The sequence below is a fragment of the Equus caballus genome, chromosome 1 (genome assembly GCF_041296265.1).
Source record: "Equus caballus isolate H_3958 breed thoroughbred chromosome 1, TB-T2T, whole genome shotgun sequence".
Classification (NCBI taxonomy): domain Eukaryota; kingdom Metazoa; phylum Chordata; class Mammalia; order Perissodactyla; family Equidae; genus Equus; species Equus caballus.
This window is the reverse complement of record NC_091684.1, coordinates 161,306,552-161,331,278: the sequence shown is the minus strand read 5'-3', so window position 1 is coordinate 161,331,278 and position 24,727 is coordinate 161,306,552. Positions and strand designations below refer to the sequence as shown.

General features: G+C 57.1%; 1 protein-coding gene across 4 annotated transcripts; it reads right to left on the bottom strand.

Annotated features, from left to right (window-relative positions):
* Positions 1–3,693: 3,693 nt before the first annotated feature.
* On the bottom strand, positions 3,694–23,798 carry PLCB2 (phospholipase C beta 2). 4 transcript variants are annotated; one of them, XR_011440242.1, is made up of 32 exons: positions 23,376–23,798; positions 19,971–20,048; positions 19,313–19,381; positions 18,539–18,679; positions 18,323–18,402; positions 18,184–18,237; positions 18,002–18,077; positions 15,109–15,209; positions 14,783–14,949; positions 14,546–14,692; positions 14,212–14,369; positions 13,853–13,935; positions 13,497–13,581; positions 12,732–12,894; positions 12,489–12,592; positions 12,261–12,357; positions 11,128–11,212; positions 10,866–10,990; positions 10,190–10,344; positions 9,509–9,673; positions 8,820–8,919; positions 8,164–8,268; positions 7,907–8,001; positions 7,693–7,768; positions 7,402–7,446; positions 7,073–7,298; positions 6,825–6,993; positions 6,633–6,709; positions 6,445–6,540; positions 5,878–5,975; positions 5,152–5,238; positions 3,694–4,787 (listed from the first exon to the last, which is right to left on the bottom strand). XR_011440242.1 is itself a non-coding variant. In XM_001918300.6 (32 exons), exons 1-32 carry the CDS (start codon positions 23,457–23,459, stop codon positions 4,584–4,586), a joined length of 3,555 nt encoding a protein of 1,184 aa, XP_001918335.3. In that variant the 5' UTR covers positions 23,460–23,798; the 3' UTR covers positions 3,694–4,583. The 4 variants fall into 4 exon arrangements, 2 of the variants coding, with proteins under 2 accessions (XP_001918335.3, XP_023475842.1); XM_001918300.6 differs by having other exon boundaries at positions 5,878–5,935; XM_023620074.2 differs by lacking the exons at positions 3,694–4,787; positions 5,152–5,238; positions 5,878–5,975; ... (4 more) ...; positions 7,402–7,446; positions 7,693–7,768 and having other exon boundaries at positions 7,907–8,026.
* Between the last annotated feature and the right edge of the window lie 929 nt (positions 23,799–24,727).

Here is a 24,727-nt window from a genome sequence, read left to right as displayed (position 1 = left end):
CACCCCCAGACCACAAGGCTCTGACCTTGGCCACTAGCTGACCCCTTCGGAGAGGAAGGACGAGAAAAGAGCTCGATTCAATAGGGTGTGGAAAAACCACTGCATCTCACGTTCCTCTGGCCGGCTGCACGCCCCTGGGGGCGGCTGGGGGCCGGGGCGGGGGGGAGGGGGGCGCAGGCCTTGAAGGAGGGGAGTCAGGGTGCCTCAGAGCCGCAGGGAGGTGGGAGGGTGAGTAGGGTTGGAATGGATATTTGCAAAGTGCGAAGTGAATCAGGTACAACTACAGAATTTACTGAGACTTTTCATGAGCCAGGTATTATGTTCCCAGCTGTGGGCAACACAGAAGCAGAAGTTCCATTCTGGATGGAAGAGACCTCTGCTCACCAGCAGGACGACAAGCCCGGGACAAAGAAGTGGAGGTTATCAGCTGAGGGCTGAATGCCTCTGGTAAATGCAAAACCGAGACAGTCCTTAGAGGAAAAGATGGAGTCGTGGGGAGCGGAGGGCTCTGGGGTCTTCTGAGGATAGGGTTTCTGAGATGGTCTTCAAGGATGTGTGCGACCTGGCTGCTAAGAAATAAGGAAGACATTCCAGACGGGGTTACTGAGGCAAGGGCATAGAAGCAGGAAAAACACCTTTAGGGGACAGTGTTGAGCGCTGCTTTAAAGGGTCCTTTCCTATGAAAGACAGGGAATTAAGGGAAGAATAAAGGTGTCCTCTACCTGGGCAGAGCAGTGACAAGAAGCTTTGCAGCAGGGGCTGCCTGGGGAAAGGTATGGGGTGAAGAGAAGTCAGCCTCTGGGAACAAGCCACTGGGCCCAGGAGGGTAAGTGGCAAAGTTGGCACCTGGTCATGCACCCTGGGCTTCTTGCCTCTCTCCAGGCTCCAGGGAAGTCCCCGGGGCATCCAGGGCCCAGCCAGGGAGCAGGGGCTCCACTTCCGCCTGTCTTGGGGGAAGCATGTGACGTGTACCTGCACACACTGGGAAGCCCCCCTTTTATCTTTTTGCATTTTTTAATCCCCCTGCTCAGGACTCTGCCAGTTTTCTCTCACAGCGTCATAGAAAGGGCACAGTATTTGACATCAGAGTTAAGTCCCAGCTTGGAGGCATTTACTAGCAGAGTGGCTGCAGGCCTGCAGATTCTCATCTGCAAAATGAAGCCGATAATACTAGCCCTGCCTGCTTCACACAAGAGCAAGCTGGAGAGGTGGGGGGGGGGGGGGGGGGGTGGGGAAGCCGCACAGTGATCCCGAAAGCAGGAAGCCCAATCCCCCCAAGACCTGGGGACACCTCCTGAGGTGTCGCCCAGGGCCAGGTATAGTCTCTCCGACCCCAGTAAGGATGCAAGAATGCTCTCCCTATGTACTCAGATAGCAGAAGAAAGGCTTTTCTTTCCTTCATGACTCAATTCCCCTTTTCTGCAGCATGAAATTGCTTCTTTCCCTTTTTCTCTGTTTCCAGAGGAAGGGGAAGGGGGCCCCCTGGAACCTATGTGTGGCAGGCCAGTCCGACAAGCCAGGCAGTGACACCCCCTAGATGGAAGAGAGAAGCAGGAGGAACCTGGAATGGGCACCTCTTTGGTCCTAAAGAGCCATTTCCCCTCCTCCTTGAGACAAGTCTGCCTCATTTACGGCCTTTTTCTGCGGTGGATGGAGACAGCTCCAGGGAAGCAGAGGAGCTGGGGGAGGTCCCCGTCAGGGCATCGCCCTGGCCTGGCAGAGAGCACCAAGCCAGGTACTCTTTGCAAGGAGCAGCCGCTTCCATTTGCCCCAGCTGGCATGGCCAACCCAGCCAGGCCTGTAGTGGGATGGGGGGATGGTGCCAGGTCTCAGGCCCTGGAGCCTTTGCTCTGACTTGCCTGTGGGCTCAGTATGTTCTGAACAGAAAAGAAATAGCAAAGCTGAAAAAAAGCTGAGACTTTGCTGCAGAGCGCAGAGGCACCAACAGCCGGAATTAGAAGCTGTCGTTTAGGGAGCTGAAGGCTGACAGGAGATGGAGCCTGACAGCCAGGGGGCAGGCAGGCCCTCCGCACGCCCCTCCTCTCCCACCTGCGGAGCCTCTCCCCCTACCGGCCCCAGGCTGGCAAAAGGGCTTCCTCCCAGAGGCGAGTCAGGTCTGCAGTCTGTCACCCTGTCTGCAGCTGCCCCCCCTTCCAGGTCCCCTCTTTCTTCAAGTGTCACCAGCCCCCTCACCCTGTCACGTTGCACCAGCTCAGCAGGGTTGGGCCTGGTGGCACGTGGCTGGGAGATCCAGAGAGCTGAGGTGGGGGAGGTGCAGGGGGCGGGGTGAGTCAGCAGGGGACTCTGGTATCTGAATCAGCAGTGGAATTGGAAAGGGGGTAGGGACCCTTTATGCAAAAGGTGAAACTGAGGCATGATGGGTGGATAGGGAACCTTGCCCCAGCCCCATAGATACGAAGCAGGAATGGAACCCAGGTGCCCTTCACCTGCCCCAGAGCCCTGAGGGAGGATATCATTTCCTCTGGCATCACCTGCAGCCAGAGATTAATTCAACTCCAGGGCCCAGAGACGATGCCATTTCCCCAGGGGCCACCTTGCCCTTTTTCCAGAGGACAGAAAGCAGGGAGCTGGGTATCTTGACCTGGCCTCAGGGGAATCCCCCAGCCTGCTTTGCAGAAGCCTCTCCAGGAGGCAGGATTGCATCCCCTTCCCCATTCCTGGCTTCCCAGCTCCAGACTGGGGGCTCAGAGACTCTGCCCAGCCTGGCTGAGGCGCAGGAAAGGCAGTCTCCTTCCCCTGATCAGTCATTGGCAAAAGCTGGGGGCTGCCCGGTGGGCCCTATTAGGCACGGGCTCTGGCTTAGGCCCCCATGCCCAGGTCAGGGAGTTCCTCTACCCTGGATCCTCATCCTTCCCTGGTTCTACCCCTGGGTTGGGGGGAAGATGAGGCTGCTGAGTGCCTAGCTGGACGGTTGAAGACAGGGCACTGCCCTGGGGTGGAGGTGTCTCACCCTCAGCTGTATCCAGCGTGTATGCAGGCTGGTCAATGACAGGCCTTACTCCTAGGAATGAGCACGTCCCCTAGCCTCACCCTGCAGCCAGGGACTGCTGGGTTCCCAGAGGTAGGCCCCCAGAGGGATGGGGGTGGTTCCTGTTTATTTTCCAAAGGCACAGGTGCTCACGGCTAATGGCATTTGCCATAAATGTCTGATGGGAAAACAACCTCTTCCCAGAATCAACCCCGCCCTGCCTCTCCCAAGCCAGTGCCTGTCCCCATTTGGGATTTGGAACCATGTCATAGGTGCAGAGAATGGCTGCCCAGAAGCCCCTCTACAGCAAGTGTTGGGGTCAACCATGACTGCCATAGGGGCCTGAGAATCTGACCACTCTGCGTGCCTAAAAGGGCCCAGGAAGCCTGAAGTTTTGTGACTCCCCAAGAGGGTGGGGGCCACCTTTGCATGAGTCTCTTCTGCTCCAGCCCAGAGGGTGGAGACTAGGAAGAGCTACATCTGGGTGGGGAGTGGAAAAGAGGGATGACATCATTTTCCAGTGGTTGTGGCATCAGGGCCACAGAAGGGGAAGTGAATCCTTGTTAAGCCCAGAGGCAGGGCCATTCCACTGGGCTCCGGAAGGGACCTCACCCCAGCGTTCAGCTCTCAAGGGTTTTCTCCCCCAGCCTGCTTCATTTCAGGGGCATTTCTTTGTAGAACAGAGGCCAGGCTTAGGCAGGAAATATCGGAACAGGATTCTTTAGTAGGAGTAAGATGGAGAAAAATAAATAAACCTTGTGAAGTCAGGAGAGAAAATGATGCTGACCTTGATGCGGGGGTACATACTAGGAAGTACCCCGTCCAAGCCTAGGAAAAGGGGTGAGCCAGGCTCTGGGTGGGAGAGTACCCAAAAGGCCATGCTTCTCCCCTCACCACCAGCCACAGCCCCAGTCATCTCATCAGCCTGAGGGCCAGACAGCTGAGGCAGCTTTTCCATGTCAGCCTCCCATCCCCCACAGGCAGGAGGCGAGGGAAGGGGCTTCAGCTGGGATCCTGGGAGCCACGGTCCCCATGGAGCCTGCAGGTAGTGGTAGGCTCCGTATCCAGGAGCTGACCATCTCTGGCAGGCCTGAGATGGGGCCTAGAAGCCTGGTGAGCCGCCACTTTATGGCAAGGGGGTTTGGAGTTTGGTCCTGCTTGAACTACAGGTGCTAGAATGGAGGTTCCAGGTGGCCAGGCCTAACCCTCCAGGTTTGGAAACTGAGTCCAGAGTGGGGCACCACTAGCTGCACACTAGGAAAGGCAGAACGGGGCCAGAACCCCATTTCCAGCCTCCCAGTCCATATTCATTTGCCCTCAAGCAATATGTGACACTGAATCAGAAGTGAAGGAGAAGGATGAGGAGCAGGGAGTCAGCTTGGAGAGGACCTCTAGGCCCCAGATGGACCCCTGCCCGGTCGTAGCTCCTTCCTGCCTCCTCCTTTAGCCCTGCTGTTGAGGAAGGGGCACCAGCATCCAAGGGACCCCAGCTTCCCACAGCCTTAGAGTACTGGGGCTTTCCTCCTGGGGGGATGGAGCCACGTCCCAGACACAGGAGAACGTCCTTGCAGAATGTCCCAGCAGGATGAGGGCATCAGAGGCGGCTCTCCTCGGTATCTGCCTCTGCTGTAAGTGGGTCCTGCTCACACAGCTCCCCGGAGGCCCCACAGGGCCTCTCAGGCTTGCCCTCTGCCTCTGAGGGGAAACAGGCCCTGAGGCAGCCTCTCACCGACTCCTTCATCTTGGCCTCCAGGCCCTTCATCCTGGTCTCGTACTCTGCCAGCGCCTCTTGCTGAAACTGCGGGGAGAGCAAGGACCACTGCCTGGCTCAGGAGGGGCCACCTGCCCACTCTCCCTCCCCTGGACAGTGGAACAAGGAGATGCCCGGTCTGTTCAGAGCTCCAGAAGACTAGGAGGCAGGGTGGGTAGTGGAGCCCAGCAGGGAGTCTCTGAGGAGATAGTGTGCCAACCAAGCAGGGATCTGCAGAGCTGCCTCATTTGAAAGGGCCTCAGGACCCCATGGGAACCAGAGCCTGTGACCCACTGGTGAGGGGTGAGTCCGCCTCCTGCAACCTTCAGACTGGCAGCTCCCTGGACCTGGGCCCCTTTACACCCTCGAGTTAGGCCAAGTCTGCTGGGGACCAGGGTAGAGTCCCTGTCACCTTCTTTTCCATCTCCCGGATCTGTTCCAGGCAGGCTGCCTGCTTCTCCTCCAGCTTCTCCTGGTCCCTCTCCAGGTTCTCTGACATCTGGGTGGGAGCAAGAGGCCAGGAATCAGGACAGCACAGACAGGTAGCCTGGGCGGGATTCCAGCTACAATCCCGGTTAACAAGCTCTAAGACTTTGGACAAATTCCTTAACCTTTGAGCAGCTTTTTTAAATTTGTGAAACGAGGCTAAGAGCACCCGGCTTGCTGGATTGGCAAGGATTACACAAGACGGTTCACATGCAGCACCTGGCTTAGCGCCTGCATAAGGTCAAAACGCAGTGGATGGCAGCTCTGTTACTGTTGTTAATAATCCCCAGGGGAGCTTCAGCTCTGTTCTCAGCAGGGCTTTCCTTCCTCTTCTGACTCCTTGGAGGCTCAGGAAGCCCCCTCACTCCCTCTTCCCCACCCACCCCAATCTCATCCTCCTCTAGCCAGCTAGCCCATATTGTTTCCATCCAGGGCAGCTGGCCAGAACAGACCCCTTTAGGCTGGCATCCCAACCACCGCCTAGGGGCTCCCCATCTCCTGCGCTGCCTCCTCCCATCCCTAGCTGCACTGGGATGCTCTGGCCAACGCATCTCCTAAGAGTAAGGTAAAGGCCTGGGGCCACCTCTTCTCTCCTATGGAGAGAGGGAGGGAGTGTGTGTGTGTGTTTGGGAAGGACACAGCCCTTACACACCTGCTTGATGACCTGCACCACCTCCTGGATGTGGGAGTTGTTAACCTCTCTCTTCAACCTGTTGGGGTGATCAGAGTTTCAGAGAGAACAGGAGACCCCTGGGAAGAGTTGGATGAGATGAAGACTCCTCAAGGCGTAGGCAAAATGAGAAATATGCTATCGGGGCAGGAGTCAGCCAGAGGGGTAGGCATGGGGACCCAAGGAGCATCTGAGGGGCCACTGAGCCCCGGGCCCTCTGATGGAAAGGATTCCTCTCTGAAACGCACTGTCCTTCAAGGCATGCATGGGAAAGCACAGGTGGGAAGCAGGTGTTCCAGGGTGTCACCTGCCTCTTTGCATGCTTGATTTTCTGTTAAATTCTCCTCTCTGCTCAGATAGTATTGGCATGTGTTTTGCCTAAGGAGGACACTCTGATCAGAGGTGACACAAGTGAGATTAACTTTCAAGAGCCAGGGGACAGGTGCATCTCTGGGAAGCAAGTCAGGATTCCCTTGTAGGGAGGCCCCTTCCTACTTGCAGCAGTTCCTGCTCAGTGCTGCAGCCCTGGGCCTCCCCTCTGGGGCTCACCTCTCCTGGGCCATCTTGTCCGTGGTGATCTTGATCATGGCCTGGATCCGTTCCAGCCTCCTGGCCTCCAGCTTTTTCTTCATCTCTTTGATGTCACTGCAGACAGAAAGGCATCAGGGCAATGTTTTGCTGAGCCTAAGCCCTCCCGGGAGATGAGAGAGTCAGGCGGGGGTGGGAGGCAGTCGTACATCTCTGAGGTCTCCTTGAGGGTCTTCAGCTCTGCCGCATGTTTCTCTCTGGCCAGCTCCATCATCTTGGCGATTTGCTGCGGGGAGAGGAAGGATGGGTTTAGAAGGCAGTCCTTGGTCGTGCGGGGGTGGGTTAGGGGATGGGTTAGGGGTTGGTTGCGTTGTGTTTCCTCCCCTCCCCCACCCTGGCACCTCAGCCACGTGCTGCTCTTTGCGCTTCAGGATGCAATCGTAGTGCTCCTCGCCCAGCTGCAGCAGCTCCAACTCCAGCCTGTCCCGCAGCTCTTGCACGTGCGCGTCCTCACCTTCGGGGCCCTCGCCCGGGGCGGCCCCGGTGGGCTCCTCTCCACCTGGCAGGCTCCTGAGGAAGCCACGGGGGACAGGCCCTGAGCCCTGGGCCGCCCGTGCCCCGGAGGGCCGAGCGCCGCCGCCGCCCTTACCTCTTCTTGCGGGAGCCCTTGCCCGGGCCGAGCCTGCGGCCCGTGCAGCCGCCCCCCGCGCCCGGCGACCCGAGCCCGGCCCGCTGCACCGCACCCCTCTGCAACAGCTCCTCCCAGCGCCGCACGCCGCGCCGCTCCAGCTCCCGAAGCTCCTTCTCGTGCCGCCGCTGCAGCTTCGCGAAGCCCTTCAGCTCCCGCAGCTCATCCAGGCTGACGGTCCGTGGCTCTGCGGGGGCCGAGGTGAGGCGTGCCACCGCCCAAGAGCTCCCAGGAGCCCTGGACTCGCCCCAGGCGCGTCCCCAAGATCCCTCGGGCTCAGCAGAACTTACCTGCAGCTTCTTTCGTGACCTCCTCCCTGGCCCTGGCCCCAGCTCCTGCAAGAGCCACAGGACGGGCTCTCAGGGGCCTGGGCGCCCCTTGGCTCTGCCGGGCTCCTCCTTGCCCCCTGGGGTGGCAGTAAGGGCCCCCGCAGCGCACTCTCCCAGCGCTGAGGCTTCAGATGCAGTTGTTCCCTCCCCTGGTCAAAGTCTTAGTTTTTTGAAAGAGCTGGGATGTGCCTATGGGTGCGGCCAGAGAGGTCGAGCCCCTTCCAATAGGTAGGAGGACCCAGCAGTGCATACCTGCTGACCCATTGCTCGTTAGGGCCAGTGCCCCGTTGACCTGGCTGGGAACTGGATTCGCAGGCAGGAAGGGCTTCTGTGCAGGGAGAGCGGGTTGGGAAGGTGGCTCCAACAGCTCTCTATCTCTGAGGCGGGGACTCCGCCCCCTCCCTCATCCTCCCACTTGAGGGCAAAGCTCCTGGGGGCCCCTAGCAAGGGACCAGGCAACACAGACCTCAGGCAGACCTCCCATGGCTTCCTTGAGCTTCACAGACTTCTTATCTTGGGCATTAAAGAACTTGATGGGATTGGCGAGGGCCACGGTGAGATCTGGGTGCACAGAGGCATCACGGGCCTGGTATGGAGATATACCTGGAAGCCTCCCCCACCCTCATCCCAGGATACCCTGTCCTCCCCACTTTGGAGGCTGGCTTGCGGAAGAGGGAGGGCAATGGACAGCCTGGGGCTCCCAGCATGCCAGGGGCCTCCTACCTGCCCAGGTGTCAGGTACATAGTCCTTCATCTCCAGGAAGACAAAGAGTGCAGGCATGGTGAGGGGCATGTTGCTCTCGCTGTGCAGGCATAGATGGTGGTATCCTGTTGGGCATGATGGGGTGGGCAGTAAGCCAGAGCCCGTTGCCTCCCAGCACTGCACAGGAGCAGCCCAGTACTCCAGACTTCTGGCTTCAGAGTCAGAGAGGCCAGATCTGAGTCTGGTCCTGCACCTGCCTGGCTGTGTGAACTTGGGCAGGTTACTTTAAATCTCTGAGACTTTCCTCAGTTGTGAAATGGGGAGAATAGTGTCTACCTCATGTGGTTATTGTTAGGATTAAGTGAGAATGTGTTATAAGCCCTTAACTCATTTTAAATGCCCAGTAAGTGTCAGCTACTTGGGAAACTGCCCCAGTAGTTCTAGGAAATTACAGACAATCTGTTAGGTGGGCCTCTGTCACCCACCCACCCCCGCCCCACCCCATCCGTTTCTTGTAGAGGTCCTACTCCTGCCACACTCCTTAGGGCTGATAACATAAGAGGGTTAGGTAAAGTCTCAGGGCCACCTCCCTAAAGCTGCCCTCCACCCCCCGCCCCCAGGACAGGCTCCTGATGCTGGCCTGCTGGGAAGAGCAAAGAAGGACCCCTATCCTTACCAGAATTCAGAGCATTGATGGGGATGATGCGGTGTCCAAGAAACTTGTTGCCTTCCTCCATCACAGCCACCCTGAGGGAGGCCAGCTCTGGCATCAAGATCTACGGAGAGTTCAGGACAAGACAAACTGGGGACGGGAGAGGGCGGCCACACTGCCCCCACCACCACCTCCGCCGGCTCCAGAAGTCTTAGGGTCAGTGTAAGAACATGACAGATGCTCCCAGATTTGGTGAGGACAGAGGGCACACGCGAGGCCACACACAGAGCCACCCTCACAGTTCAGGCCGTGGCTGGTCTCACACAGGGCAGAGGGCTGGATAAAGAGCCCAGGGCCTTGGGATCCTGGCGCAGATGGCCCTTGGGAGCTTCGCCAGTGAGTATCCAATGGAGGCAAAAGACCCCCATGATTCCATGGGACCCCGCACCCTGGTCTGGGAGTTCACATTTCTGCCTCTAGTCCCAACATAAACACGCATGCGCGCACACACATGCACACACAGACAAATCCTGCCCACCAAGTAAATTTCTGTCAACTTGGCTTTTGGACTCTTGAAACTCAGAGGGCACAGGGTGAGGGTGTGGAGAGGAGGGGGATCAAGGAAGTCCCTTTATTTCCTCTTTTCTATAAGTAGAAGCCAAGAAGTAGAGACAGACCCCAACCCCTACCCTGCCCTAGCCACCCCCCCAAACCTTCTCAAAGACAAAGGGCTCCTCCTTCCAGACAGGATTGATGGAGTTGGTACTGGGTGACAGCTTGGTGCGATAGCGCCTCTTGGGGTCCCCAGGAAGGCCAAACAGCTCCACTTCCACATAGGTGCGCACACTGCGTTCTGACAGGAACTGCCCAGAGATCACCTGAGGGTGGGGGCCCATGGGAGGCCAGCATCAGCTCCCCCGCCCAGGCTCTCCCCAGCACCTGGGGCCTCCAGCTCCTCTAGCTGAAACACCCATTCTCGGGTACTGTGAAGAGCCTCATTCAGCTCTGGCCACTGAGGGCTACAGCTGAGCTCCGTGACCAGTGTGCTTCCAGCATTCAAGGAAGAGGTGTGGGCCTCCCCACCTCCCACCCAGGCAAGGAAGGAATAGCACCCTCCCCCAGGGCCTGGGGCTCCTGCTGCCCTACTCTGCCCACTCTTCTCCCCTCCCCCACCCCAACCTCAGCCCTTCCCCTTGGTTTCCATGGGGACCAAGAGGCAGCCTCCAGTGCTGAGGAGGAGGCAGTTTCCAAGGCAACTTGCTATGCACAAACTGGCTGGGGCTGAAGTTTTCAGAATATCGGGGGAGGGGGTTGGGAATGGAGGAATGGGGCCCTTGTGTCTTTCTCCTCAAGACCCCAGCCCTCCCGGCCACCTGTCCGCCTCAGGGCCTTGCCGTAATGGAAAGAGTGGTGGCCACCACCACGTCGATGCCATCCACAGAGAAAGGGTTGAACTGCTTGTCCTGCCGGCGCATGAACTCATGCTTGAGGAGGTAGCCACTCTGGCCATTGAACTCAAACAGCGCCATGTTCTGCTGCATGGGCAGGTCTGGGGGGGGCAAGGGCACTCAGTGAGCGAAGCCTGGCCCTGTGTCTGCACCCACTCTCTATTTCCACATTTCCCAGCCTTTCCTGTCTTGTGAATGGGGAGGTTGGGCAGACCGTGAGGATGAGGGTTGCTCATGTTCCTGCCTGGTTCCTTAGGGTGTCTCATCATTCAGGAAGAGTCCACGACCTGGAGTCAGCAGGAGCAAAGCACCACCAGACTTCAGGCTCATAGTGGGAGATGAGGCCAGTGGAGCAGGTGGTCCCACAGTCCCACTCAGGCACAGCAGCCAGAACCCATGCCAGCACCCTGGCATCTTCACGTCCATACTCGTCTACATGCAATCCTATAGGCATGAGCTAATGCATTTATACCCCTAAACGCTCACAAACCTGCATGTGCTCCCAGAGCCTAAACAAACATCGGGACACCTTGGTCTGTTCTAAAGACCCCCACAGTGATGGAGTGAAGGTAGGAGGGCAGGGGGCAAGGGAAGGTTCTTAGAGGCCTGGGAGTGCCCTCACCCATCGTCTGGAAGTTGAGGGCGACCATCTGGCAACCAGCATTCCAGAACATCTGGGGCATGTAGTTGGAGGAGTCCATGCGGGTGCCCTTGGGGTAAATGCGGCTCATCTGGCGCTTGTTGTAGCTGCCCCAGAGTATAGGAGGTCGGCCGAGGCTGCATGCACCAGGAGGACCCAATAGCCCCCCTGCGAGCCTGTCCCCAGGCCTTCCCCATCTCTCCATCCCAACCAGGACCCCTGGCTATTGAGGCCTCAAGGATACTCCACAAACTGTACGGGGGCCTTGGAGAGCAGGTCATAAGCCTTGAGCTCTGTGAAGGAGGAGATGACATAACTTTGGTTCTTCTCTGTAGAGGAGAGAAAGGAGAAAGTGAGTCCATGTCAGGCTGGCCCCTCCCTCAGTCCTGCTGTCCCCTCTGGGACAGCTCCCTCCAGCACAAAGATCCCTCCAACCTAGCATTTCCACTGAGGCCTGAGGTTTAGGGGGGCCCACCCCAGCAGGGGGCGCATGCAGATCTATGTGGATAACTGTGCGCTGGGGGTAAAGGGTATATGTAGTGGATATGCACCGGGATGGGGTGTGTGCCACAGTCCTGGAGAGTGGGGGCACAGAGAGTGTGCAGAACCTGCTAGGAGGAGCCCAGGGGGTCAGGAACATGCTGTGATGTGCAGAGAGTGAAGTGGGCAAGCTATGACTGAACATGAGCAGGGGGCACGAGGTGAGAGATACACACCAAGGACAGTACATGCCATGGGTGGGCACAGGTCGGGGTGCAGGCTATGGGGCCAGGGATGAAGAGGCAACATTGCAGAGGTATACACTGTGCACAAGCATACACACAAAGAGGTGTTCATGTTGTGGACACACACAGAGGGTGAGAGGACTGCCCTGTGCGTATGCATGGAGAAGATGAAGGCAAACAGCATGGCAGCGCACAGAAAGGGAGGGGTACGAGGGAAAGATGTGCACTGGCTGGTTTCTCTGCCTTCCACCCCCTCCCAGGAGCTCTCATGCCCTGGGGCCGGGGCTTCTGAGCTTGGGAGTCACAGAACCTGCAGGAGGCTGCAGGAGCCCCAGGCCACCCAGGATGAGGTGGCCTGTCATAAGTGAACTGCCTGTCACGGACACATTCCAGAGCATTCTGCTTGGTGCCAAGTTCCTCAGTTCAGTGCCGGGAAACTGGGAGCCACTGCCACTTCAGTATGCCCTTTGCCTGACTCCTCTGCTGGGTATTTATAGACAGAGCCCTGAGTCCAAGGAAGGGGGAGACCGCCCCCCTTCTCCCACCCGTCAAGCTGCTCTGGTGTCAAGACACACTTCTTAAGGGCTTTCTCCTGAATCTAGCCTAACTTCTAGCTTACCCACACCCCCAGTCCTACCCCATGCTAACTCACGGGCAGAAAACTCAAAGGAAATGAACTTGGTAGGCTGGATATAATTGACAAGGCTGGACATCTCCTCGTAAGCTGTCACCTCTAGGCCCGCTGTACCCTAGGGAGGAGAAAGGAGGGTGGGGAAGAGGAGGACAGTACAGAGCCTAGGGATGTGGCCCCACACACCGCCCCCCACCCTGGGAAGCTCTACAGTGGAGACAGAAGGGCCTTGGGGCTGTCCCTACTCACCTCATCTGACTGCATCTTCTTCATCTCTTCTTCGTCCAGGCTTCCTGACTCTTCCTCCTCTTCCACCTCCTCCTCCAGCTCAGTCCCTTCCTCACCAGCCCACACTGCCACACACAGTGCTGTGAGCACTGGGGCAGGGGGGCCCCACACCAGCCCGGCTCCCTGGCACATCCCCTCCAGGTCCAGCCCCTCTCCCATTCCAGATGCCCCACTGCCATCCCCACTCTTCCCAGAATGACTCACCTGTGTCCCCACCCACAGGATCACTGGGTGGGGGGCTGCCCTCAGCCTCCCCATCCAGCTCCTTGCTGGGGTCTGCTGGGCCGGAAAACAGGTTTTTCTTGTTCTTGATGAGGATCTTGCCACGGAGATCCTCAGGGCTGGGCAGGGGGATGCCTGGTTTTAACTGTGGGAGAGGAGAGAGTGTCAGCACCATCTCCTCACCTTCACAGTGTAGCCTAAGTGCCTTCATACTAAACCACGCTCTATCTGCCCCCTGCCTGCTTCTCCAGCCTAGCCTCTCACCAACCTCCCCTTGTGCACTAAACCCCTGCCTGACCCAGCGTATCCCAGTTCCTCAGACAGTGATGTTCTCTCTCACCTATGCCACCTGCCTAGAACCCTTTCCCACTCTCACCAAGACAGATCCAGTTTCTCCCTCAGGTTTTGGCTTAGCCATCACTTCCTCCAGGAAGCCTTCCCTGATCCCCAAGACCAGATTAGGACTCTCCTCCCATAGCAACCACTGGTTGTAATGGTCTGGTTACTTGTCTGTCTCCCCACGAGGGGGTAAGCAACCTGAGGGCTGCGACTGCATCTTTGTCACTAATGTCCCCCTGCAGTCTAGCACAGTGCCGGACACGTGGCAGCTGGTAGGATCCCAGCCTCATGATCCTCCCAAATGAACCCCAGCATCCTCTGAGAATATCTGCCTCCTTAACCAGGCCTCCACCCTGCCCCAGGGTCCCAGCCCCAAGGCCCAGATGCTCCAGGGCAGAGTCTACTCACTGGGAACTTTTCCAGGGGCTCTGTGAGCAGCATGTCCCCAAACATCGTCCGGCAGTACTCAGCCATCTTGGCCTGTTGGCGAGGTCTGCAGGGAGCAGAAGTAGGGTGGGGCTCAGCAGCTCTGCTCCAACCCTTTGTCCATCCTTTTGTGCCCTCTGATGACCCAGATCAGGGGCCTAGGAGGTTGGGGAGGCAGGGACACAGGCAAGAGAGCCTGGGGTCCCACAGAGATTGTGTTGAGACATGGTAGAGAGCTGCAGGGCATGGCTGGAGGCTAGGGTAAGTTGGGGGGAGGGCAGCTGTGCAGGAGACGGGGACAGAGTAGAGAAGGTAGCTGAATGGGCCTGGATACGCACGAGTCCACGTGGTTTTCAAATGACAGGATGACAGGGTAGGCGGAGGTCTTAAAGGCACTTTCTGCAATAGCTTCAATTGCCTCCTGGAGGAGAAAGGCACTCAGTGTAGATGGGGTCAGGGCTCCAGGCTTCCCCTCCGCCAATGGCACCCTCCTCCACCCCCCAGTTTCAATACACACATACAGCTGGAGGGCCACTGTTGGCCCCCTGTCTCCTCTGGTCCTCTCTAGTCCCCACAATGGTCCAAGGCCTCCCAGCCATTCCTCCTTTCTAGTTTCACTCCCTACAGCCCCAGAAAGCTTGGGGCCCAGGCCCGTCCCTAGTGCCCCTGCCACCAGCCTCCACACACTGAGGCTCACCTTGAAATAGATGTCTGTGGTCATGGTGAAGCCATGGGTGATAATGGGCTCCTCGTCGGGGGTCTTCCCCTTCCAGCAGTCCAGCTCCACACAGCGGCAGCCAGCCAGCAGCACCTGGCGGTACATCTCAGCCGAGGAAAGGCCTGAGAACTGACCGGCTGAGGTCGAGGGAGGGGGCAGGTCAGCGGCTTCACGCAAGGGCAGTCAGCTCTTCCCACCCACTCCATCATAGTCTGTCCTCTTGGCAGCCCGCGGGCAACCCCAGCGGGAGATTCAAGGAACAGGAGCAGCCCCCATAAAAGGAGAGGTCAGCAATAGAGTTCTCAGGGCCCACCTGTCAGGTAGGTGTTGTGTGAGGAATTGATGAAGTAATGATTGAGTGGCTGTGTCATGTCATGGTGGAGCAGCAGCTTGTCCTGGACCAGCAAACTGTTCTCCGGCCCACAGAGAAACCACACCATGCCTTCAGGTGACAACTGGCCTGGGAGACAGGGGATTGCTGTCAGGGCCGCAGCCCAGCTGCTGGGGCAGGACAGGCCCGTGGAGGGTGAGGGGTTCCCTTCATCCTCACCCCTCTGCACGTTGATGCCACTGGGCTCATACTTGTCGATGAGGCCTTGCACCTGGTCAGGCCGAGCTGGCGGGAACAGCAAGGAGTTGAGGCGGGGATCCCGCTGTTTCTGGTTGATGAATTTGGCCAGGTGCTCCTTGGTCATGTAGGGTTTGGCCTTGGCATGGCTGCAGGCCAGAGAGAGGAGCACAGGCCTATATTCCCTGGGCTGGGGTTGGGGCTCAAACAACCCCCTTCTCCAGTGAAGCCACCTAATTGCCAGCATGGTGGATGGAAATTGCAGCCATGACCTTGTCCCCCTGCCCAGCCCAGCCCAAGAAGCTCACTAGGAAGTGAAGATCTCATCTATTTCTGGCCGAGGACAGAGGCTCATGAGGAAACTCTTGTAGACGGATTCCGGGAAGTCCTCAGGATTGATGGCGTCATTCTGGGGGGATAGAGAGTCACCCGAACACTCCTGCCATCACCTTCTCAGCGTTAAGAACCACAAACCAGGCCCAGCCCTGCACAAGGGGGCCTGGTCAGAGGGAGGGCCCAGGGAGAGCCTCAAGAACACCCCAAGCACCCACTTTTCACGGCCCTGGTTGCTGAGCAGAGAGCATGCTTAGCTGGTTTGCTTTGCCCCTGAATCCGGACAACAGCCAGTCTCTTGGCTGGGGCTGGATCATAACAAAGAATGACCAGAACCAGGAGAAAAGAGGTCAGAAGCAAATGGGGCTGCTTGCCAGAGCAGTGGGCTATCTTTTTCTTTTTTAAGTGGAGGATAAATTTTCAAAAAGAAGCATTTTGAATACAAACAATGCACCTAACAACAGAGCCCCAAGAAGCGTGAAGCAAAAACTGAAAAGATTGAAGAGAGAAATAGACAATTTAATAATAATAGTTGGAGACACCAAAAAGTACGGGGAACAAGAACAAAAAAGATAAATTGGAGTTCATCCAAATTAAAAACTGTCGTGCTTTGAAAGACACCATGAAGAAAGTGAAAAGACAACCCAAAGAATGAGAGAAAATATTTGCAAATCAGATATCCAATAAAGGATAACTTAACAGGAAAATGACAACCCAATTGAAAGATGGGCAATGGATTTGAATAGACATTTCTCCAAAGAACGTATGCAAATAACCAATGAGCACATGAAAAGATGCTCGATAACATTAGTTATTACAGAAATGCAAATCAGAACCATGAGATACTGCTTCACAGGATGATTAAAATAAGAAAAAGACAGACAATAACAAGTGTTGGTGAGAATATGGAGAAACTGGAACTCTCATACAATGCTGGTGGCATGGTAAATGGTGTAGTGACTTGGCAAAACAGTTTGGCAGGTCCTCAAAATGTTAAATGTAGAGTTACCATATGACCCAATGATTCCACCCCTAGGTATATACCCAAGAGAACTGAAAACATATGTCCAGACAAAATCGTGTACACGAATGTTCATAGCAGTGTTATTCACAACAGCCAAAAAGTGGAAACAACCCAAATGTCCATCAACTGACAAACAGATAAGCAAAATGTGGCATATCCACGCGATGGAATATTATTCAGCAATAAAAAGGAATTAAATACTGATACAAGCTATGACATGGATGAACCTTGAAAACATTATGCTAAGAGAATGAAGCCTGACATCAAAGATCATATATTGCATCGTTCCATTTACACAAAATGTCCAGAAGAGGCAAATCTATATAAATAGAAATAGAAAGTAGATTAGTGGCATTCAGGGATTCTGTGCCTTTGCATTCCATCCCAGAAGAAGCCACGGAATGTCTTCCAAGATCATACAGAAAGGCTGACATCTATCTTAGTTTGCAGCAGAGGGTCTCAGTGGGAGAGCTAGACAGGATCTCCCTAAGACTGGCTCTCGGACTTCTCAGCTGCAAGCAAAGGCTGGTCAGTGGCCCCTACTGGGACACAAGGAGAGCTGATAAACAAGGATGCTTAGCCAAGGTGGGAGCTCAGGAGCCAGGAGAAAAGGAGGGTGAATGTGTGCTGACAGCAGCAAGCAGTGCTGGCTGTAGGGCCCTCAGCAGGAGCCCATTCCCACCCTCTGTCCAACCCCATGCTTGCGTCCCCTGTGACTGACTGCACCAAGGGCTCGGCAGCAATGGAGAGCTGTGACAGTCGGGGAAGTATTCCTCCCGGGATTCAGGTGAACATGTGCTCAATGAGGTCTTAGTTTTATTTGTTTATAATGTTCCAAATTCCTACCAGGAGAAAAGACTCTGTGAGGTTCATGTGGTGCCCTACACAAAGGCACTGGCCGAGGGGGTCAGGGGGCTGAGATCCTCTCTCATGGCCAGGCATGAACCCTGGTCAGGGCTGCATCTGCCCAGAGGGCTCCTTTTTGTAATTCACATAAGGCATCTCATGGGGTGAGCCCGCATATAACTTGTAATAAAAAATTAATTAACTAAAAAGAAAGAAAAAATGTTTTCCGTGTCGTGCTGAAGTCTGTGTCCTGACAGCTTTCACCCTTGGTTCTGTTCCTCTCCCTCCCCCGCTGCAAAACTAGTCTCTGCAGCCTTCAGCTCCCTGCAGACTGCCTCCCGGTCTTGCCAGCCTTGCCTCACTCTTCCAGGCTGAAAACATCCACTTTCTTTTTTTTTCTTTAATTTTTTTTTTGAGGAAGATTAACCCTGAGCTAACATCTGCCGCCAATCCTCCTCTTTTTTGCAGAGAAAGACTGGCCCTGAGCTAACATCCATGCCCATCTTCCTCTACTTTATATGTGGGACTCCTACCACAGTATGGCTTGACAAGCGGTGCATAGGACCGCGCCTGGGATTCAAACCTGCGAACCCTGGGCTACCAAAGCAGAACGTGCAAATTTAACTACTGCACCACCAGGCTTGCACCTGAAACCATCCACTTTCAACTTCCATTCCAAGGCTAGATGAGAAGGCACCCACCCCGCTGCTTGCCCTGGACACTGACCACTGCCCCACCACCACCAAGGGTAGGGGGTGCAGACCAACCTGCTCTGAACTCAGCACCTCGCCCCCCTTGTCCTGGTTCTGTCTCTGTGCCTGGTATCAGAAACCAGTGGCTCCAGGGTTAACTGGCATTTCGGGCTGTTGGCCGGGACTGTGCTGTCATTCCTGCCCTCCTCACCCTGCACCAGGCCTGGGTAAGTTGCCCTCTGGTTGTAGCCAGCTCAGGTGAGAAGGAGAATGCTGAGGTGGGCTGGGGACGGGGGAACCACTCACCTTGCCTTTTGGGAGGTGGCAGGCACTGAGGGCAGCTTCCACCCGCTTGCGGTCAGCAGGAAACATCTGGAAAAGACTGAAGGAGCAGAGAAAGGCACCAGACAAGGAGAGGGGTCAGGCCTGGAGAGGGAAGGCTCTGGGGAGCTGGAGAGAAGTGCGGGGAGGGAGTAGAGGAAACTCACTTCTTCACAGGAATCTTCCCTTCCAAGTTGAGCTGCATCTGGAGCTTGACCAGGCTGGTGGGTTAGAAAGCAGCCTGTCAACGCCCCAAGGCTGGCACCCTTAGCCCCACACGCTAGGGCCAGGGAGGCAGGCACTCACATCTTGTCCAGGAAGGTGCTGCGGGGGGCATTGGCCGTCAGCGGGTGCTTGACCAGAGCCAGTACATCTTCAGCCCAGTCCTGCAGGCCCCAAGAGCACAGCAGTCAGGCCCCTGACCGCGAAGGTGCCCCCACCACCCCGTGGCCCAGGCCTGTCTCTCAGGAAGACCAGGCTATCTCAGTGCCAAGCTCCAGGCCAGGCGCCCCCAGTGCGCACCTTGCCCACGTTCTCCTTGTAGGAGACGAAGTTGTGGAAGGTGAGGTCCACCATGTCGGGTCCGGACACCACAGTGAGTGTCTTCAGCAGGAAGTTATTGTCAGGAAAGTCCATGTTGAAGACATCCCGGAGCTTCTGGCTCTGCAGCAAGTGGTGACATGGTTAGGATCGGAGGTGTGCCCCCATCCCTGCCCACTGTGGCTCTCCCTGTCCCTCCCTCTCAGCTACTTGAACTGTGGCCCCCTGGGGCAGAATCCCATCCCCATCTTAACAGCCACAGGCCTCAGCACCTTCCTATCCCTGACTCCAGGGGCTGGGACGGTGAGGCAGAGGCCCATAGGAAGAGATTTACCAAGGCCATGGGGCCTGGGAGTCCTGCGTATTTGGTTTGCCATTTTTCATTTGAAGATAGATACTTAGCTCCCAGTGTCAGAAAATCCTACTTCCCATCAATGCCTTCCTGCAATTTTCCTACCAGCATTAGGCAAATATAGGCAAACCGATCAGGGAGTGTGGGGTACAAGCAAACCTCCCAGAAAGCCTGGGGTGCTCCAGGGGCAGGAGCTAGCTGTGCAACATCTCTGCTCGCTGTGCCCTAGGACTGAAGCCCCAGCAAGCCCGGGAGCAGCCCTGCCCCCTCCTTGGCCCAGGCAGCCTTCCCCTTGCTCCAGAGACCAGGCTCCCCACCCCTCTCACCCCCGCCCCGGAAGGGACTCCTGCTCCAGCCCTGTGGAGCTGGTGGCCATGCTGAGCCTGGGCTGCTACTGGGCCCACCTTGGGTATCTTGGCAAACTTCCCAAAGCGGGTGTCCCGGATGCTGGTGATATCCAGAAACTCCATCTCCTGGAGGGGAGGGAGGGATATGACACAAAAGTCAGGTCAGGAACGAAGAGCAGGGAGGAGGGGGCTTCCATACCCCCTCACGTCTTGGCCAACTGTCCTGTCTTGATGCCAAGACTGTGTGGGATCGCCCGGACCCCAACATTCCCCTCCCAACGATCAGGTTCTCCCTATGCATGGTGACCCTCCTCCCTTCCTCTCATCCGTTCCTTCCCTGGCCACTCAAGTTACCCCGGAGCTGCAACTGCGTCCTGCAGGCAGCCCTCCACCATCCGGGACTCTCCCCAGGCTCCACCTCCCTTCCTCCCGAGAACCAGCCTTCAGCAGCAGCTCTTTTTCCTTTCTCTCTCGCTCTCTCTCCAAGGCAGGCTAAGGCTGGAGCATCTGGGCCCGAGGCAGCCACGGTTGGAGTGACTGCATCCTCCCTTCCAAAGCAAATAGCCCCCGCCCACAGGAGATCCCCCAGAGTCCCCCTTCCAAGTCATTCTATACTCCACGCCTCTACCCCCCTGCACCCCCACATAGTCAAGAGGTTGCTTTGACTCAATGGATCAGCAGGAGCTCAGGTTCCCAGTAGGTATGGCCGCCTCACCTTACTCTGATACGTCCAGTATAAGTAATAGCCCTTGGGATCCACGCGGAGGATAACCGGGGAGGCTGTTGTGGTTTCCTGCAGAGAGAAGGAGTCAGCTCCCAGCTCCGAGACTTCAGGCGAGGGTTTTGGAGCTCACCATCTCGCTAGGAGGTGGCAGCCCAGGTGGCCACAGGCATTTGCCTTTGTTCTCCAGAGCTAAGGGTTGGGCATAAACCTCTGAAGCTCTGAACAGGGGTGGAGAGGGGTAGAGGATTGGAGATGGCATTTCTGGAGTAGAAGAGGGTTTCCCCTCTAGACCCCAAACAGGGTCTTGGCCCAGACCTGCCCTGTGTTCAAGGGCCGCAACTCAGCCGAAGGGGTAGAATGTCTCTCCCCATGCTACCCCCGGGAGCCTCAACACAGTGAGAGCCAAGAGCCCAACTCCTGCGCCTGCGTCCAAGGCCCGGCACAATCCAGCTGCAACCTGGCTTCCCGCGTGCCTGGGCCTCCCCTCCGTGGACAGCCCCCACCCCGTCCATCGACTGTCCCATAGATGCTGTGTGTGGCCCCACCTCCAAGCCTAAGCAGCCACCCCTCCTCCACCTGAAATACCGTCAAGAAGCCTCACTTCTTCAGAAAAGCCTTTCCTGAAACATGCTGGGACAGTGGGGTGGGGGCTGGTTCTGAGACCCAGAAGCCCATCTGGGAAATCCCCCGGGGTTTGTGGATTCCCCGGAAAGGAGCCTGTCCTAGACCATGGGCTCTGTGCCCCGTGGTTGCTGAAGGAGCAAGTGAGGGATGAATGCACTCACCTCTAAGTTCCCACTCCACTCACAGAGCTCAGAGCTACCTTTTATTTTAACGGTCTTTGTATGAATCTATAACAAGATATTAAACCTGAAGTTTCCAAGAAGGCATGTCGTTGCTGCACACCAAACCAAACCACATGCAGAATTTACAAAGGAAATGGCCCCAAGAAAGGTCCTCCGAAGAGGGGTGGTTAGAGGTGGCATGAAGACAATGCTTGTGAGGAGGCTAATTTTGGAGAAAGCTGCGTGGTGAGCTCCGTTCGCTTCCCACCCCAGGGGAGGGCTGGCTGCCTGACCCCTCACCTGCAGCCTAGTGTGGGCTTTCAGCCGCCCTTGGAGAGCTTCAGCCACCCCTGCAGTTGTGGAGCATAGCAGTCTGGGTGTGACTCCTGCCCAGGAAACCAAGCAGGTGACAGACGGGCTGACTGTTGGAGGCTGAGACACCAGGGTGCTAGACGAGCCAGAAACCCCAGAGACTAGTGGGGCAATGGACACGTGAGTATTTGCTGGGGTCCTGAGTGGGCCTCTGGGAGAGAGGGGCAGAGAGTCCAAAGCCACAGGCAGCTGAAGGTGGTAACTGGATTCGCAGGAGCTGAAGAGGTAGTTGTGTGACCTCCTGACACAGAGATGGCAGGAGGACCCTAAGAAAGAGAGCCCTGGCTCAGGGGGAGAATCCTCAAAACTGTGCACCAGAGGAAGAATAAGCCTTAACCTTTGGCCAAGCCCAGAGTGTGTGAGCCGGTTTCTGAGAGCACCTGTTCAGTTTAGAACTTTCATACCCCTTTCCCAGCCTGCACCCCGTCCCTTGCAGGCCTTGGAGGAGGAGCAGGGAATCCACCACAGGCCTTTCCAGGGGGCCTGCAGCCCACTGGAGGCTGTTCCCAGAGGGAAGAGGGCAGAAGGTGTCATTCTAAATTAAGGTTGGAGTTGAATTACAGCTAGTTTCTGAAATAAGACTGGGTTTTGCGAGGAAAAATGACCATACGGTTGTCTGTTCCCCAAGAGCAAATGGAATGTCCTGTGACTGGCTGAGTTTCTTTCCACAGGCAGGAGGAGAGCTTCTCCCACCAAATGCATTGTAAGGCGCTGTGGGAGACAAAATGAAGCCCAGAGTTCATTATGTTCTGGGTATCATGCTTCTTCAATGTGGCTTGACATACCCAGGTCATCTGCCAACCAGGCCCGAGGTGGCCTGGGGCAGAGGCCCGTCTCACAGGTGAATGCGCCCTGTGATTAGGCCTGAGAGATTCCTACTCTTGGAAGTCAGGATCCAGGATCGGCGCAGGGTTCTGCCTTGGGGAGGGGAACGGGCAGCCAGGTATACAGGTGCTGGCTTGCAGAGAACGTCACAGAGCATGTCCCCACCCCTAATGACCCCCCGCCCAGTCAGGTTACACACACTTCCCAGAGGAACTGAGAGAGGCCACTTCACTTTTCATTCTGAGCCACTTCCCTCATTCCACAGGCTCCTGGGACGTGCCACCACCATACTGCACAACCACACCACTCCTAGGAAAGCAGAAAGCTCCTCACCAAAGCCCCCTCCCCATAGTCATGGCAACAAGATTACTCAATTTAGCTCAGCACCGAAGGGCCAGAGCCCCAGGCTGCCTTAATTCACAGACTGAGAGCCCTCTTCATCTCACCTGCCTGGAGCATGAGCCAGCCCTAAGGGCCCTCTCCCCTCCCCACCAGAGCCTTCCTGTTCCCCTCCTGGGACCAGCCAGAACTGACTCTCACAGTGCGCCAGCCCAGCAGCCTCCCCTCCCTGAAGGAGGAGCCCCATATGGTTCTCCTCACCAGCCCAAGAGAATCCCTGGCCCACAGCAACACAACATTTTTAGGGTCTGGGAGGACCAGAGTCTGGGAAGCAGGCCCCGTTTGGGAAGGAGCAGACAGAGCGGAGACAGACATCTAGGGCAAAGAAGTGACTTCCCCCTTCCCCTGCAGACAGGCAGACGTCAGGCAGCCAGGCTGAGAGCAGCTAGCAGAAGCAGAAGTCAGTCCATTCCCTCCCAGGCCCCTGGGAGCAGAAGCCATCAGTTCTCACTTGGGGTCCAGGACCCTGTAGTGGCTGCCCCACAGAAGCCCAAGAGGGAACAGGGCTTCCCTGGGCCAGGGCCAGGGCCAGATGGGGAAGGATGAAGGATTCCAGTCTGGGCATCCTGCTGGGGCAAGAGCAGGTGTCTGTGCTGGGTGTAGGGGCCTGGTACACCTCTGTTTCTGGCCCTGCCTCAGCTCTGGGGCGCACTTTCCTCCCACTAACGTTGAGACCCTAGAGCAGCAAACCCTGCTCTTCTTGGGGACTTTGGGGAGGACAGACCCAGACCCCAAAAAACATCCTCCTACGGCCACCCAGGCAGCTCACCCTCTTTTCACATCCAGACGCAGAGCCTTATCTCCCACAGCCCAGGGACAGGGACACATGCTGGGGGCACACATTCTCACCCCTAGGTTTGTTTATCCAGGCAGTTGTGACAGCTGCCTGGCCAAGCCATACCAGCGGCGCCTGGATCCTGGCAGACATAAACCAACCCACTCACCCTAGCAAAGCCCTTAGCAGTTCGGCCACCACCCCAGTTCCCCCGCAGCCCACGGCCCCGGCCCCACTCACATCGTCCCATTTGATGAAGCGCTCCCCTTGGCTTAGATAACTTTTCACCTTGCGGGGCAGCAGGACAGAGTTGAGCAGAGACATGGTACCAAGCGTCCCTCTTTGGAGAAGCTGCGCTGGCACAGGCTCGTAGGATGAGGGAAGGAAGGAGGGCAGGCAGGAGGGGAGCCAAGCTGGGCTCACATGGCACCCGCCCCAGTAGGTCCGGAAGTCTGGGTGCTCTTAGAGCCCACAGGTGGCAGTGGCTGGCTGCAGAGTTGAGTGCTTCGGCCAGAGGCCCATCTGCCTTTTAAATCAGCCTCCTCCCGCCTGCCTGCAGTGGGGGCTGTGGTCACTGCTCCTGTGTCTGCCCAGGCTGCCCTCCTTGAAGCCCCCGCCCTCACCCTGTGCCTCGTGCCTCAGCACTTCCTGCTCGGGGCTTCCTTCTCTGTGCTCTTCAGGACAGAGAGGCGGGTCATGCGGCCCGTCTCCTTGGAGCAGGGGCCTCTCGGTCCCAGGGGTAGTCCCGGTCAGATGCGGCTGGGGGACTGGAGAAGGAGCAATAGGGGGACCTGCTGGGGACACTGTTGCCCAGGCAGGACTGAGGGGAGGGAGCAAGGAGCTCACCAGGGGAAGGGACCTCCATAGAGGTGGGGTCCAGAGCGCAGGGGTGTCTCCCAGAGGCTGGTGAGGCTGGGACCACCCTGGAGGTGGGAGCTGAGGGTGGGGCAGGGCCCAGCTGGGATTGAGTGTTTTGAATAAGCAAAGTTTGCTGAACACCCAGCTCCTCTTTCTCAATGCTTCCTCCCCATGAAAATGAGGTGCAAGTGAGGCAATCACGTCACTGCCGCACACTTAACTCTCTCCTGCTGGTCCTCTGCGCCTGGCCGAGGCCTGGAACCTCCACTGACCAGCCACCACTCCACACACAGCTGCCCTGAGCAACTCTTGGCCACCAGTCTCCACTGGACTCTCCTGCCAGGCTTCTCTCCTCTGCTCTGTGCCCAGGGCCTGGGATGACAATACTTAGGGCAAGAGGGCTGCTGGCACTCTCCCTCAGAGAGGCCTCAGCTCTAGGTGCCTGCTCAGGGTGCGTGGCCCCAACACTGCCTGGGGCCAGGGAGCTCAGTCCCAGCCCAGCTCAGCTAGCCCACTTCCTCTTGCCCAACCTGCCCCTCTTATCTCTCTTCTTAATCCAGCTGGGGGAGCAGGGAGCTCTGCCCACTACTTCCTTCCCCTCTCAGGGCCTGGCTTTCTGCCCCAGGTCCCCCCATGGGCCTTTGTGCTACCCGCTGTGGGACGACTGTGAGACCTTCACCCAGGCCCTGGAACTGCCTCTGCTGCCAGTCTGGGGGCCCGTGGGGGCCGGAGCT